General features: G+C 37.4%; 1 protein-coding gene across 2 annotated transcripts in view; it reads right to left on the bottom strand.

Moving 5' to 3' along the window:
- EXOC2 (exocyst complex component 2) overlaps positions 1–15916 on the bottom strand; it is a 188623-nt gene that overhangs the window by 70612 nt on the left and 102095 nt on the right. For both annotated transcript variants that reach the window (XM_067562594.1, XM_067562595.1), the window contains exons 14-17: positions 10651–10719; positions 9754–9911; positions 6811–6932; positions 3047–3108 (exon numbers count right to left, since the gene is read on the bottom strand). In XM_067562594.1, coding sequence (XP_067418695.1) covers positions 3047–3108; positions 6811–6932; positions 9754–9911; positions 10651–10719 — 411 coding nt within the window. The remainder of the gene's footprint in view (positions 1–3046; positions 3109–6810; positions 6933–9753; positions 9912–10650; positions 10720–15916) is intronic.

Raw genomic sequence — 15916 nt, 5'->3', positions numbered from 1 at the left:
GTTTTTAGGCTAGAACTGTGAGGAGCTACAGAATGATGCATTCAACAAAATTCCATATCTGATACAAAATATAAACCCCAATCCTACACTGAGATCTGAGACCCCTGTGCTCACGTGGTGTTCAGTGAAGGATTGGAACCATAGCTTGGTCAGTTAATCTGGTTTTGTACTAAAGAAAGTGCTAATGAAAAATAATTTTTTTATTATACATATATAATTAAAATATATATATATATATATTACGCACATACTTAATCAACGTAAGTTCAACAGTAACTTTTTTTTTATTTGACGTGCTTGACCCTTCTGAGAGATGCATAACACTTAACACTCCTATTGACTTTAACTGGGAGCTGACAGGTACTGAGAACTGCTTGAAGAGTTTTGGATTAAGCCCTAAGAAAATAAATGATTTGCAAAAAATTGAAGCATTAAAAAACCAAAACCAGTAAATTGACAGAGTACAGGGAAAGAGTTCTACTATATCCAAAGTCAAAACAAAAAATAAAATTCACAGAAAATTGATCAAAGCACAGGAGAGTTTATAAGCTACTTCTCTTAGACAAGATGAAAATAGGATGTCTACAGACAAACTGTTTCATATGGCTGGGAACTCAAATCATAGTTTGTAATAAGATTTTACAATTATTTTTAATATTAAAAAACTTGTCCTCGCAAAAATAAAAAAATGATGGGGAAGATTTTCAAAAGCTCGAAAAGCAGTTAGGCAACCAATGTCCACTGAAAGTTGATGGGAGTTTAACTTCCACTTCTGCCTTGAAGGATTCCCCATTGAGGGCATAAACTACTCCTGTCCCCACTTTTGTACAAAATTAATTTTAAGATACGGCAAAGCTTCTAGCACCAAAAGCTTCTGTAAGTTAGGTAAGTTCTTTCCACTTTACTAATGAATAAAAAGAAAATCAGAAAGGTTAAGGGACTTGCCCAAGGTCACAGAATGAGTCAGTGGCAATTGAGAATTAAACCCAGAAGTCATGACTCTCGGTACTCTGCTTTAATCACCAGACAACACTCCTTCCCACATTATGTACATCTGGAATGCTTCATACCCTCCTCCTCAACTTCATTCAAACATATTTATAGTAACAAACAAGCACATCACCACAGAGGTGGCCTACTGTCTTATATAATATACACAAAGCACAGTCCTCCCACAGCCATTTTTGCTTTTTCAGATTGTTTTTAAGTCATGCCTACTATGTGCCTGTCATGTTTTAGCCATTAGTCATTACTATTCCTTTCCCAAAAGCACCTCGCTAATTTGTTTGAATCTGGTTTCAAGTTATTTATTGTGTGCCTGTGAGCAAACTCCTAAATTACTTGCCTCTCAGTTAAATTTCTCATTATACCAGAAAAGCAACTTTTTATATCCACTACAGCCCAGCTTCCATGGTAACAATCCCTTTAAGTTATGAAGCACTGTGATGTATACTGAACTTGTCACAACCTGAGAAAAGAAACTCAGCAGAGCATCCATAGGCACAAAAGAAACTTTAAAACAAACAAAACAACATAATCTTACTAAGGAAGGACAGTAATAACTATAGAGGGATACATTAAAAAAAACCAACGCGCTCAATTTAAATACACACCTAGCTTCTTCCCCTATATCTTTCTTTACATTCTACTCAAATTGAAGGACCCAATCTAGCAAAGCTTTACTCACACAAGTAGTCTTTACTCATGTTTGTAGTCCCACTGACATGAATGGCTACTCACATAAGTAAAGATTACTCGCATATGGCTCTGCAGCACTGGGACTGAAGACACTGCTTTTGAAAATCCCATCCATAAACTGAAATTTACCTAGTTTTCAAAACTACTCTGGACTGTGCTTATGCTCATTGACACATGTACGAAAATCCACGAGATGAAAAATAAATCTTGAAAGTGGGAAAAGATGAAAGAAGAAGAAAAGAAGCCTTTGATTTTGTGACAGGATTTATAGCTGTCTGAATTAGGGCTGTCAAACAATTAAAAAAAAATAATCGCAATTAATTGCACTGTTAAGCAATAATAGAATACCAATTTAAATTTATTATAAATATTTTTGGATGTTTTTCTAAATTTTCAAATATATTCATATGAATTTCAACAGAGAATACAAAGTGTACAGTGCTCACTTTATTATTTTTTATTACAAACACTGTAAAAGATAAACAAAAGAAATACTATTTTTAAATTCAACTCATAAAAGTACTATAGTGCAATCTCTATCATGCAAGTACAATTATAAATGTAGAATTATTACTTTTTTCTAATAACTGTGCTCAAAAACAAAACAATGTAAAACTTTAGAGCCTACAAGTCAAAGCATAATGGGGCATATGAATGTTCAGCATATCTGGCACGTGAATACCTTGCAACACCACCTACAGCAGTGCCATGTGAATGCCTGTTCTCACTCTCAGGTGACATTGTAAGTAAGAAGCAGGCAACATTATCTCCCAAACTGCAAACAAACTTGTTTGTCTTAGAGATTGGTTGAACAAGAAGTAGGACTGAGTGGACTTGTATGAGGTGAATTGAAAAATACTATTCCTTTTATCTTTTTTACAGTGCAAATATTTGTAATAAAAATAATAAAGTGAGCACTGTATACTTTGTATTGTAATTGAAATCAATAAATTTAAAAATGTAGAAAAACATTAAAAAATATTGATAATTTATATTGGTATTACATTATTGTTTAACAATGTGATTAAAACTGCAATTAATTGATAGCCCTACTATGAACATTTGAGTAAGTGAGCGGAGAGAAGGCAGAAAGACCTCACTAAGAGGTTTAATCTCGCTTCACCCTAAATTCTAACCCACTTTAGATGGGAATTGATGTTTTATTTTGTACAATATTTTAATTATTTAAAAATATATATGCATACAAATATGTAAATAGAAGTAAATGTATAACATGCTTCAAAACTTTTAATATTTCTGAAAAGAAAAATGAAAATTTACACAAGTCATGCTTACAACACCACAGGCATAAAAAATGAGTGCCCGAAAACACACAAAGTGTACCCACCAGAGATGTTAAACCTTCATTATCAACCACCCAGTCTTCCTTTTCAGCTAATCTCTTCACATCTGTAAAAAGAAAAGGTGTTAAAATGATAGGTTTCACTATAAAAATCTTTTTGAACGTCAGAAGAGAGAAAACCACAGGCACCTTAGTGTGATGAATAGGCATATAAGTATACTGGCCATACTTAAAAGATTTCAGCCACTTTTCAAATGACTAATGGTACATGCACATAGTGTGTTGGTCTTTTCTCCTACAGAAGCAAAAGCTATGATACATGGCAACAGTTGCACCTTTTACTGGAAAGCTTGAGGTTAAAGGAATATGGTTACAATCCTCAGTTTTTTTAAAAAAATGGATGTATCTTGGCTGTGTACCCATAATACAGGCATTATATTTGGGAATCCAAACATGTTTGTCTTATTATTTCTTGCTGAACACTGTTTAAAAAAACCCTCAAGCACATAACTTAATTTGAGATCAGGACAAGTGTTAAGACTCTCATAATTATATTAAATATTTATAATATAGTAGGGTTGGGAGTCCTCAATCAGGATCAGAACTCCATTGTGTTAGGTCTTCAAACATATATGAAAAGTCCGTCTGGGCCCTGAAGAGTTTACAAGAAGAAAGTGACAAAAAAAGGATAGGAAAAGGGAAGGGAAGAAGAGGAATATAACAATCAGTTATGTGCAGTCTGTGTACCTATATGCTTTTGCAGGTTACCCGCATTTACCCTTCATCTGAATCATCAATTGGTAGATTTGATTGATTGATTGATTTATAGGTGTTGTGGCAGAGGAGTGTCTTGAAGTACATTCAAGAAGCACTCTACTCTGAAAAATAACTATGCAAAAGTAGCCACTTGTTACCAACAGATCTTCCCGATGAATCTGCCAACTTTATATTTGTTTTTATGGCTGTTCATTCCCTTTAAACCTTCAGATCCATCAGTGATACAAAGGAGGGAACTGCTTACATTCTTTCTTGTGCATCATCAAAATAATTTTTTACTAAATTCCAGTCAGTTACACTTATACAACCCTCATTGTCTAATTTGGCATTGGCATAATTTAGTTTGCATGACCTTTATTGCCAGTGATGATGCACGAGAAGGAAAGAAAATAGCTTGATTCCCAGGGTCAAAGCTGAGTTTACATGGCTGGCCATTAGAAAAACAATAGATTAAAGCCATTAAATCTAATAAATAGGATTAGTTTTCTTTTTATAAGAATATGAAAGAGTAATCAATCAAGGCAAGACAATGGAAGTATTCTACTTGATTTCAGGGGCACTAAATGAGCAGTTAGTGTATAAGTTAATACATATAGGCAACAATGTGAATGTAGCATGAGACACCAAGAGTTAGTTAAGGGCAGTAAATCATCATTAACATTTACAAAATATTCTGAAGATGAAAAATATTATACAGTATAAAGCACCAGGTGTGATTATTGGTGTTCTTCTCAGAGAGGTCCAGATTCAACAAAGCACTGAAAGCACACACCTAATTTTAAGCAAGTGGGTAACTCCACTGACTTCTCATACAGGATTACTCATGTTCTTAAAGTTAGGCATGTGCTTAAGTATGTGCTTCAGCATGTGCTTGCTCAACTGGGGTATAAGATGAGTAACAAAGTAAGTAAGTAAGTAACAAAGTGAGTAAGCTTGCTTAGAGGAACAGGGAGAGACCCTGCTTACTCCAGTTTGTTTGCTCAATGGTCTCTTCATTGCTTTGCATATGTTAGTCAGCATGTCTACATAGTCTATCATTCTGCCCATCACAGAACAAAAGGAGTTTGATCAAACCATTGGACACCACGAGACCCACATGAAAGAAAAAGGTTGGGTAAAGAGATCTCTAGCCCACTGATGTTAATTTTTAATACATCTTGAAAAACTGCGAAAATTGCAGAGGATTGGATGAGGGCCAATATTCAAAAAGGACAAGAGGGATGGACCCAGATAATTATCAGGCCCGCTAGCCTAAAATTAATCCCAGGCAAAATAAAGGAAAAATTGCTGTGGGATTCAATCAATAAAGAATTAAAGGATGGGAATATAACTATGTCAATTTACATGGTTTAATGGAAAATAGATCTTGTCAAACGAACAAACCAAATTTAATTTTTTAATGAGATGACAAGTTTGGTTGATAAAGGTAACTGAACAGATGCTCTAACATACTTGAACTTTTATAAGGCATTTGATTTAGCACTACATGACATTCTGATTAAACAATTAGCGCTATACAATATCAGTAAAGCACACACGTTAAATGGATTAACAACTGGCTAACTGAAAAATATCAAAAAATAGTTGTCAAAGGGGAACCATCATTGAATAGGGGAATTTCTAGTGAAGTTCTGCAATGATCAGTTTTAGATCTGATGCTAATCAATATTTTTCTGAGTAATCTGGAAGTAAACAAAATTATTGTGGATAAAAGTTGCATATGACAAAGACTAACAGAATGATAAATACTGATGAGGAGAGAACAATCATACAGAGTGTTTGAATTAACCCAAATGCAAGGTAATACATCTAGGACCAAAGAATGTAGACCATATCTATAGAATGGAGGACTGTATCCTGTAAAGCAGTGACTGATAAGGATTTAGTGGACAAACAACTGAATGTGAGCTCTCAGTGCAATGGTCTGGCCAAAAGGGCTAATGCGAACCTTGGATTCATAAACAGGGACGTCATGAGAATGAACAGGGAAGTGATTTTACCTCTGCATATAGTATTGGTGAGACCAATACAGGAATAATGCATCCAGTGCTGGTGACCAGATCTAAAAAAAATGTTGAAAAATTGGAGAGGGTGCAGAAAAGAACCACAAAAGTGATTTGAAGGCTGGAAAAAATACCTTACAGTGAGAGACTGAAGGAGCTCAATGTGTATAATTTATCAAAAGTTCAAGAGGACACTTGAATACTGTGTACGAGTACCTTCACAGGAAGAGAAAACTGAGTAATAAAGGGCTCTTTAATCTAGCAGAGTAAGGCATCACAAAAACCCATAGCTAGAAGTTAAAAGCTAGACAAATTCAAATTAGAAATAAAGCACTTTTATTTTTTAAACAGCGAGGATGATTAACCATTAGAACAAACTACCAAGGGAAACTGCGAATGTTCCAGCTCCTGAAATCTAGATTTCTTTCTGGAAAACATGCTTTAGTTAATCACAAGTTACTGGGCTCACTACAGGGATAACTCTCTGAAATTCTACAACCTCTGTTACACTAGATGAACTAATGGTTCTGGTTGGCCTTAAAATCTATGACCCCAAAGAGCTAAATAAGACTCTAGAGACAGAGGATGGATATTCCTCATAAAATTGCAACTAAAATATTGTGTAAAGTTTTGAAGATGTGCTCTTTTAGAAAAGAATACCCAAGCTTGAACTAAAATTACAGAGCAGAATAGTAATAATGCTGATTCTCTGTATGGAATAGCTCTGTCATGACAAAAAGTACAAATAAATTAAAACTTGCCCAATTTGGAAAAAACACTATAACCTAGTGAAAGAAGTGTCTGCCTTATAATAAAGGGATAAAAAGGCTCATAATACAGGGAACGAGCAATTATTGTCAGGGATATGACAGAATAATCTAATAGGTCTTGTAAGTTATGACTCTGTGAATTACATATAATGGTTCAAGTACCTAAAAAGTGAACACAATCTATTCTAGAACTCAGTCTGAATTAAATGAAAAATCCTAACCATATGCATATAGGTCTGCACATTTCTTTTTTAATTACCTTCAGCTGTGTGTTTTAAGGTGACCATTATACAACGTACTCGAAGATCCAAAATAAGATCCTGGATGATATGAAGCATATCATTTGGTATTTCAAGTGCAGTAAGGGACTCGTAACTAAGCCTGAAAGGAAAATAAAATAAAATGAAGCTTTGGTTTAAACTTATGGTTTTCTAGATAACACCGCAAAATATCACAAAGTTACTTAGAAGTTTCTTTTGCTTACGGATATTGTAGTCCCCTCAACAGTAAGCTTTTTAAACTGTGTAGTCACCCTTAATACCATAGGAATGTTTCACTAGCTGGTTCATTCATATGTTGGAACCATATCAATGTAGAACTTCGCTGTTGTACTGTATAAACTTCACACCGTTTAGGTCACTGGCATGCTAACACCACTGCCTAACACAATGACCAATATTGTCTCGTTTCTTTGTAATTCTGTCTGTATCCATCTGTTGTCTCTTTCTTTATGCATAGATTGAAAGTTCTTTGGAGCAAGGACCATCCTTTTGTCCTGTGTTTGTACAGTACCAAGCACAAGGAGGTTCTGGTCCATGATCAGGGCTCCTAGGGGTAACCATATGTGACGAAGTGGAGGTATTTCGGGGGGTTTCTTTGAGTGTGGGGTGTGTTCCTCAGTTCCGCCCCCCCATATGTTTCTTATGTTTTTCGGTGATGGGACCTGGGTGTGTAATCTTTGCAGAGGTCACCAGAGGGAGGAAGGGCTTTCCTCAACCACATGTCCGCCAGCCAGATCCCTTAGTCCTCCTGAGTCAGCCAGCTGGAACAGGCTGTGGCAGGTGAAGACCAAGAGGAGTGGCCACCTTGCCTGGGAAGGAGACAAAGGATTGGGAGAGGCTAGGGGACAGCTCTGGGGGTGACTGGAGGGAAGAGGGCAGGCCCCCATGGAGGCCTGGCAGGGAGGGAGCCCCGAAAATGGGGCTCTCCGCATGGTTGCTGCTGTAACTCCTAGTTGAGGCTGATAGCTAGCAAAGCCTTTCTATGTTGTGAACCTGAGAACTAATAAACCCTTCTGACTTTCACGCTGGCTGTGAATCGCTTCTGACTGCAAGGCAGGGTGCATGGCCCTTTGGGTGTGGAGGAACTCCCCGGGACCCATCCATGGAGGGGGAGGAGGGTCCCGCAGGGGCAGTTCCAGGCGGAGCAGGAGCGCTGAACACTGCAGGGCCAGAGTCAGGAGGCTGCAGCATTGGTGTGTGGAGACCCAAAAGGCAGTCTCCGAAGCACTAGTCCTGACTAGCTGTGCTCGAGTGGTTCAAGGGCATGATCCCTGTGGGACTCCATCATACCATAATACAAATAAATAAATAAAATAAATAGCAACAGAGCCTGCAGTGAAGGGTAATGTGGAGGTATACTACCTAGCAGGGCATAATGCTTTGAGATGCCAAAAAGGAACAATTACTGTGCCACCTAGGAACACAGTGCAGCATGGACTCGTCCAATGTCACTTAATCTCCACCAGCCCAGCATCACTAATCTGTGTGGAAGAGGGTGGGGCCATCCCATGCCATTCTCCCTATGTGGACTGTAGCACCCTATATAATTGTAAGGGGTCGCATTGGCACTCTTAACTGGACGGCTGCAATTGTGCTCAATCTTTACACAGGGACACAAAGCAAGCCCAGAGAGGAGTTAACATAAGAATGGCCATCCTGGGTCAGACCAAAGGTCCATCTCTAGCCCAGCATCCTGTCTAGTGACAGTGGCCAATGTTAGGTGCTTCACAGGGAATGAACAAACCAGGGCAATTATCAAGTGATCCATCCCCTGTCGTCCAGTCCCAACTTCTGGCAGTCAGTGGCTTAGGGATATCCAGATCACAGGGTGCTTCCCTGACCATCTTGGCTAATAGCTGTTGATGGATCTATCCTTCATGAACTTGTCTGATTCTTTTTTGAACCCAGTTATAGTTTTGGCCTTCCCAACATCCCCTAGCAATGAGTTCCACAGGCTGACTGTGCATTGTGTGAAGAACTTCCTTTTATTTGTTTTGAACTTGCTGCCTATTAATGACACTCTGGTGGTTGCATCTCTTTAATGCTTCTGCATTTGGGTTAGAACAAGACAAATGGAGTCACTGCCATTTTCCCTACTCCTGATCTTGAGCAGGACATAGGTGTTGCGAATAGGTAGCAGAAGGAACCATGCTCCAAAGGTGGGCACTTGATAACATTCCACCCCCAACCAGGACTTTTGTGGAGCTGCAATGTCATCACCTTTCCTGCTCCTCTTTCTGAGAAAAGTGCAGGCACTGGGAGCAGCCATCAGCAGAGGATGGGCACAAATCCTCAAACTTTTATCACTCTGCATCCACTCTCACTGCCCTGTGATTCTGGAATGTCATCTGGTAACTATCATCAACTTTGTTCACACCACTACTCTTGTTTGCTAAACGCAACCACTTAATTATTGGTTCATTTAACCACCTAGGAAATGAGGAATACAAGCAGCCACCTGTGAAAACTCTTGTTTAAGTGACTTGCCCAACATTACAGCCACATTCACTATACAGCCCTGATTCATCCATCCTGCGTAGGATGACCAGATGCCCCAACTTTATAGGGACAGTCCCGATATTTGGGACTTTGTCTTATATAGGAGCCTATTATCCCCACCCTCTATCCTGATTTTTCACACTTGCTATCTGGTCACCCTAATCCTGTGCAATGAGACAAGGATCCTGAGGGAAAAAAATAGCAGGTGATCATGTAATTATAGACTGTATCATAATGTATATGCACAAGTAGGCTGAATTAATCTTACACAGGCAACCTTAATTTTGACATTTCCTAACTTTTGTCCTTGATTTTCCAACATTAATGATCTTTCAGTTGAATGTAATAAAAAATAAGGCACAGTTTAGACTATATTATACATACCAGGAACTCATACCATAGAGATCAATAATCCCAGTTACCTTACAGTCTGGATGACATGTGTTAGCCACTGTCCAGAGAGTTCAGATTTCATCTCCCAGCCACCATACTGTCTCAACTCTCCTTCTCTGAGACTGAATGGAAGCAAAGCTCCACGGATCAGTTTCGCCAGGGATTGCATCACCTCCTGAATCATTTTCTGTCACAGCATAAAAGAACACCACAAAAATAAATACCTAAAAACTGCACCAATATTTTTAACCAGTTATGTATGTATTCATCAATCGAGACTGAAATGGCAGGTATATATTTCAAATTTCACTGAGGAATATAATTTTACTTACGTAGCAAACACCCACAAAACAAAGTACTACAGCACTGTACAATGCAATTCAAACAAATACAATATGTAAGATAAAAAAATCACTTTAACATAAACACAAACAATAGGGTCCAAATTAGGAAAGGAAAGGTAATAAACATATGGCCAACAAGGGTCACTGCCAAAAACAGCTATGAAAAATAAAAAAAGATTTAAGATTTTTTTTTTTAAAAAAGGAGGGGTAAAATAAAATGGATTCCAGTGGTTGGACATAAAGAGAGTTCTAATATGCAGGGACCACCACAGCCAAAGTGTGATTGTATGTAGAGGCTTCAGATGTGATGGCAAGTTCTTAAATGGCAGATGATGTGAGCGCGTATATACTTGCCAGTACAAGATATCTGCCTTTTACTTAGATTGTAGTCTCTTGCAGACAAGGATCAGGATTAACATTTTTTAAAGTGAGTAGCGTTTTTTGGGTGCTGAACCTAAAACAGCTTAAAGGGGCCTGATTATTAGAGTATCAACGCTCACCACTATTTGAAATTTAGGCCTTTATCAGGTGTCTTAAGCTGAAGGACACCTAAAAGAAAATAAGTCTGTACATCAAGCTTACCTTGAAATCATTTTGTCTTTGCCTAGCATTCTTCTTTGATCTTTCCATTTGACCAGATTTTTCAGCAGTCTTGTAAAAATGAGAAAATTGAAAAAGTATCAGTGTATGGTAACCACTGCTTTCAATTTAAAAACCATTCTAAAAAAGGTGTATCAAAGTGTAGAGGTCAAAAGTAATTGGTGAGTATACACTGGTATAAAAGAAGCTAACTCAAGACACTTCTACAAGCAAAGTCTCCACAGGTCAGTAAGTATTTACTTACCGTAGCTATCAAGCTGCTAATGTTTAAATGTGGGGCATAATGTGCGGTAATGACCTAAAATAAAACGTGGAAGTAAAATAACAGTGCAAGAAGTACAAGCTTCATTGAAGTCAAGCAACATTTTCCTATTATAATTTGGCATTAATATAGTTAAAAGAGATCTAAAATCCATGACTCAGTCCTGCAGTAAATCTGTGCACAAAGAAACTTCAAGTCCAGTAGGTGAGAGGTGCTTGGAGGAAAATTTGGGTCTAAAATAAAGTACATTCTTTGTAATGATGGATAGTGCAGAGGTACAGTGTGTTCCCCTTTTTCTTTTGGCTTAGTACTTTGTTTCTCCAAAGTGAAGAACTAAATCATCTGTAATGGACTTACTATGAAGATTTATCATCATCTTGCTAGACAATTCACAACTCTGAAAATTTAGAAGCATGAAAGCACATCTGCACTAGCAACTTTGGTTAGTTATGTGAAGAAAAGAATATGGCTTGAATAATGCTCTTACTGTTAGCAGTTTTCAAATGCAAGTGATAATTATATATTTATGTGTGAAATCTGCCACAACACAAAGCAAGTTTCATAGAAAAAGCTGTTTAAAAGATTGGATTAAATAAGTAGGCAGAATTTTATAGCTAAGAACATTTGCTAATTTAATGTATGCACTGTGACACCTACAGGACAAAAATATATTAGCAGAATTTTAGTTCAGAAAATACACTCTTAAAAAAGTATATAATCAATATATTTTTAAGCCACTAAATAAGTTTCATGGTTTTGTTTTGTTTTAATAATTCATTATTGTTAAAAGTTCTTCAGGTTATTTTTATGTATGCCAAGTAAATTTTGTAGTTAGCATAAAATTACTGACAAGAAATTTAAATTGAAACAGCTTTTAATCAAAAAACACTTTAGAGCTTTTAAATTTTCTGCTTTCCTTTATTATTCTGAACTGTACCATCTTATAATTAGAACAATTCCTGCATATTATTGATGAATCGTATATGTACTGTTCTCTTTTTTATGCTTTTTCTGATTAAAAAAATCAACCATATTGAATAAACTTTTCTATGCTGCAGGTATCCTTTAAAATGTTCCTCAACTAAAGTTTAAAACAGTTTTGATTGTTCCCTTAAAGCACTTACATGAAGTTATAGTAAAGAAAAAATATAAAAGATCATAGATATTTTTCCCCTTTAGTGATTTCGTTGAATAAAAATCTTAACCCTTTCCTGCACAGACAGACCAAAACTACTTTGTGGTAAGACCAACGGTTATATTTCACTGTTTTGACTTCACATATGCTACTTCATATGGATCTGAGTGGTTCAAAGAGCTGCAAACTTTTTAAGCTGTTAGAAATAGCACATAAATCTTTAACTGACAATATTCTAAGACAAACAGCCTACCTTTATGACAAGACAAAATATATATAACTGCACAACAGAAAATAGAACCAGCTTGTTATTGATCACTGGGTTTTTTCTTTTGTATTACAGTTAATCTATTCCAGGCTTCTGAATTTCACTCAAATGGTTCTCTCTACATTGCTTTCCTGATTTTCTCTCTCTGTCTCCAATACTATGGTAAACAATATTTTGTTTCTCAAATGTCAATAAATAGCAAGGATTATGTAGTAAGAACATCTTCAATGATGCCTAAAATCTGTACAGTTTACTACTGGCAAAATTTTACAGCTTGTGAGGTATCGTTGCTGAAGCTCTCATCAGGAGCGCCTAATGAGTTTTCCTAGACTGTAGAGCCCCACTTCCTACCCATTTTCAGATAACTAGTGACAACAGGACTGGAGCCTGCATGTCTACAAGATTTTGGACATTTCCTATATATGGACAAAAAAGGAGCAAAGTGATGAGGATGAGTTGCTTGTACAGTCAGAATCTGGCCCTATGGAAGTACAGTATAGGTACCTCAAAAATATAACATACAAACTAACTCCAACTTTTTTGACATGGGAACAAAATTATACAAAATCGCTGCATTTTTTCTTGCACTTACACTCACAAGCAGAACTGCTCAATGTTGTTTACAACTGTAAATATGGATTTTTATTCAGTGTCTCTCGACATTTCTCATTTAGTATTAATCCACAGACAGAAAACCACATTACTTTACAGTTGAGGTTTTGAAGTCCAGTCCAATCTCTAATAACCCAAAACATATTGTTACCAAAACTGTAGTTATTTTCAAATTAAATGTTTCAGGAGGATTCTCATCTCTTTCACTAGACTCATGGCATGATTCTTTATGGAATCAACACTGGGTAGATGTCAAACTCCTACATTTTAATACTACCTCTACTTCTGGTTTGCTGTATGGCATTGGCAAATGAATGTTCTCTTTCCCTCAGATTTCCATTTGTAAAATGGGGAAAATAAAATGCATCTACTTCTGAGGATTTTAAGATGAGCAGCAGACACCATCGGTTTGGTCAACTTCAAGAACCCTCTCTACACACATGTACATCATACATTATTTGGAAGCTTATTAGGTCTGCTTGTAGATGAGGTATAGTAGAGCTGTCACATGGAGCTTTTACCATAGAAATAAAGATAAACAATGATACTATCAACATATTAAAGGGACCAGTTTGAAACATTTGCATTTGTTTCTGTTTGAATAATACCTAGTGTCATTAAACTAAGACATAAAACTGGATTTCTTTTGTGACCTCAAAGCATCACCAAAACAATATAAGCAATCTAAAACAAAATCTAGTGACACATCTATACTGGTACCATTGAAATATGATAACGTTGGTGACATTTCTGGGCAACATAATGATCATCATCTTGTAAATCATTATGCTCTCTATTGAGAGTGAGTGAATTACCACCATCTTCGTTGCCTTGGTATATACACAGTTCTGTGCAGGCAAGATTGTTCTGAATATAGACGCAGTTGATTATGCAGCAACCCTTACTGGTACAGGCACAAATAAGGTTTGTAGAAGCTCAGATGCCATTGGGCCTTTGAAGAACACAGGAAGGAGTTCATCATCCACATTTTTCCTTCCATGTTGTAATGGTGAGCCATTATCTGCTTTACCTATGTGTGAAGACATCCATATCTTTGCCTGCCATGTTGTTTTGACATGCTCTTCAAAACGGTCCTCACATGGTCAGATTTTGGCCAGTGACCTGTCCTTTTCGATAGCTAGGCTGAGGTGCAAGTAAGTCAGTTCTCTGTGGGTCTCCTTTTCTTTCTCACTCTGGTCATACAGGATGCTACCAAGTTCCTTGCTGCAGAAACTGCAGCTTGTTCGTCACTCTCTCCCAATTTGGGAAGAGATCTGCAGCGGTAAGATCACTTTGTTTTGATGACATCAAACACAGATTTTTTTCCCCAATACCAAACAGAGATGACACAGAGTCATATGCTGTTAAGGTGTGTAAGAGCAGAAAATATGTTACAGACGTCAGGTGTGAGTGCATTAAGAACTGCATGCACAGATAAGAAGAGATGCTTGTCAATTGTGCTGGTAATGGTGCCTGTTTCAATCCACATGTTAACTGTATATTCCACTTTTGGAAAGTAGTGAACAGCATGGACCAAAACATCTGTATCAACTGACCTAATTACTATGGGTCCTTTGACAGCAAAAGCCCTATTGGCACAGACAACATGCAGAAGCATCCTTGTTTCAGCTCTCTCTTTAGTACTGTACAGGTCTTGGGCTTCTTCAACAGCTCTGCTGGTGATGGATTTTGCTGCTTCATCACTGGAAAAGCTTCCATCAAGAAGGAGTATTTGTGCTGGTTGTGCTGTATGTCCTACATGCAGGTGCATTTTGAACCATATATTCACAGAGGAATTTCACAACTGAGTTTTTGTTGGATGCCATGTTTGAAACGTTTTTCCATGGAGATACAGGGTGTCCACCAATCACCTGGTATTTCTTTCATCCAACCTTAAATCCTATCCAGCGCTATCTTTCCGCTGTTTTCACAGAACTACTATTGTCATACCCATCAAAGACTTCAGTTACAGAATTAGCTTCAAATCCTTTCAGGACCTGCCTCAAGTACTCAGCAGTCGATTAATCAAATGTGTAGAATTTGTCTTCAGCCATCATTTGTATGACAGCCATGACATCTGTGAGATACACTATGGTTTCTTTGTTGCATGCTCTTAGCCCCTGGATTTTTCAGCGTGATTTTTAACTGATGCCCTAATTCAGCTTTGTCTGTTCTTTTCATTGTTCCATCACCATGAAAGAGGGACACGGGTACATGTCTATAGTGAAGCGGCTGCAGCTGTGCTGCTGTAACACTTCAGTGTAGACATTCACTGCAGTGATGAGAGAGGTTCTCCTGTCACTACAGTTAATCCATCTCCCCAAAAAAGTGGTAGCTAGGTTGATGGAAGAATTATTCAATTGACCTAGCCCTGTTTACACTGGGAATTCGGTCAGCATAGCTATGTCTCTCAAAGGTGTGGATTTTTCAAACCCCTGAAAGACACAGCAATGCCAATGTAAGTCTTCAGTGTAGACAAGCCATAAGAACAGTCGCCATTGAAACATCATCTCTCCATCTTGCTAAGGACAGGCCCTGTGGGGAAACAATTTCAGGACTGATAGCTGTTGTGATTGTCCCTCACTTGCCAGATTTAATTTAGTCTTCTTGGCCATGTCAGCAAATGTTTTGATGCTAGATTTCTAGACTGGGCTAAAGAAGGTTCATGTCCCATCGGAATCAAGTGCATCTCTCATAAATCTCTCCGTTTGCTCTTCAACAACATCTGCTATTTTCAGTAGAGACTCTTGTACATCTGATGTTGCATGCAATCCAGCAGATATGTTGATAAGCACCTCTGGTTGTGATTCAAGGTCAAGTTGGTTTGTCATATTGTTGATAATATGGTTGGTAAGAGCTGTAACATGCTCTTCAACTCTCTTCAGTGCAGAGGCAAGGACTTTTTTGTGGACTGTCTTCACTATTTCTTATTAGGCCACTTCTTTCTCTCGGAGCTTTAGCATATTCATAA

This window comes from Emydura macquarii, unplaced genomic scaffold (assembly GCF_026122565.2).
Source record: "Emydura macquarii macquarii isolate MOO-44397 ecotype Brisbane River unplaced genomic scaffold, CSIRO-AGI_Emac_v2 contig_2452, whole genome shotgun sequence".
In the NCBI taxonomy this organism is placed as follows: Eukaryota; Metazoa; Chordata; order Testudines; family Chelidae; genus Emydura; species Emydura macquarii.
This window is presented reverse-complemented; position numbering and strand designations above follow the sequence as displayed.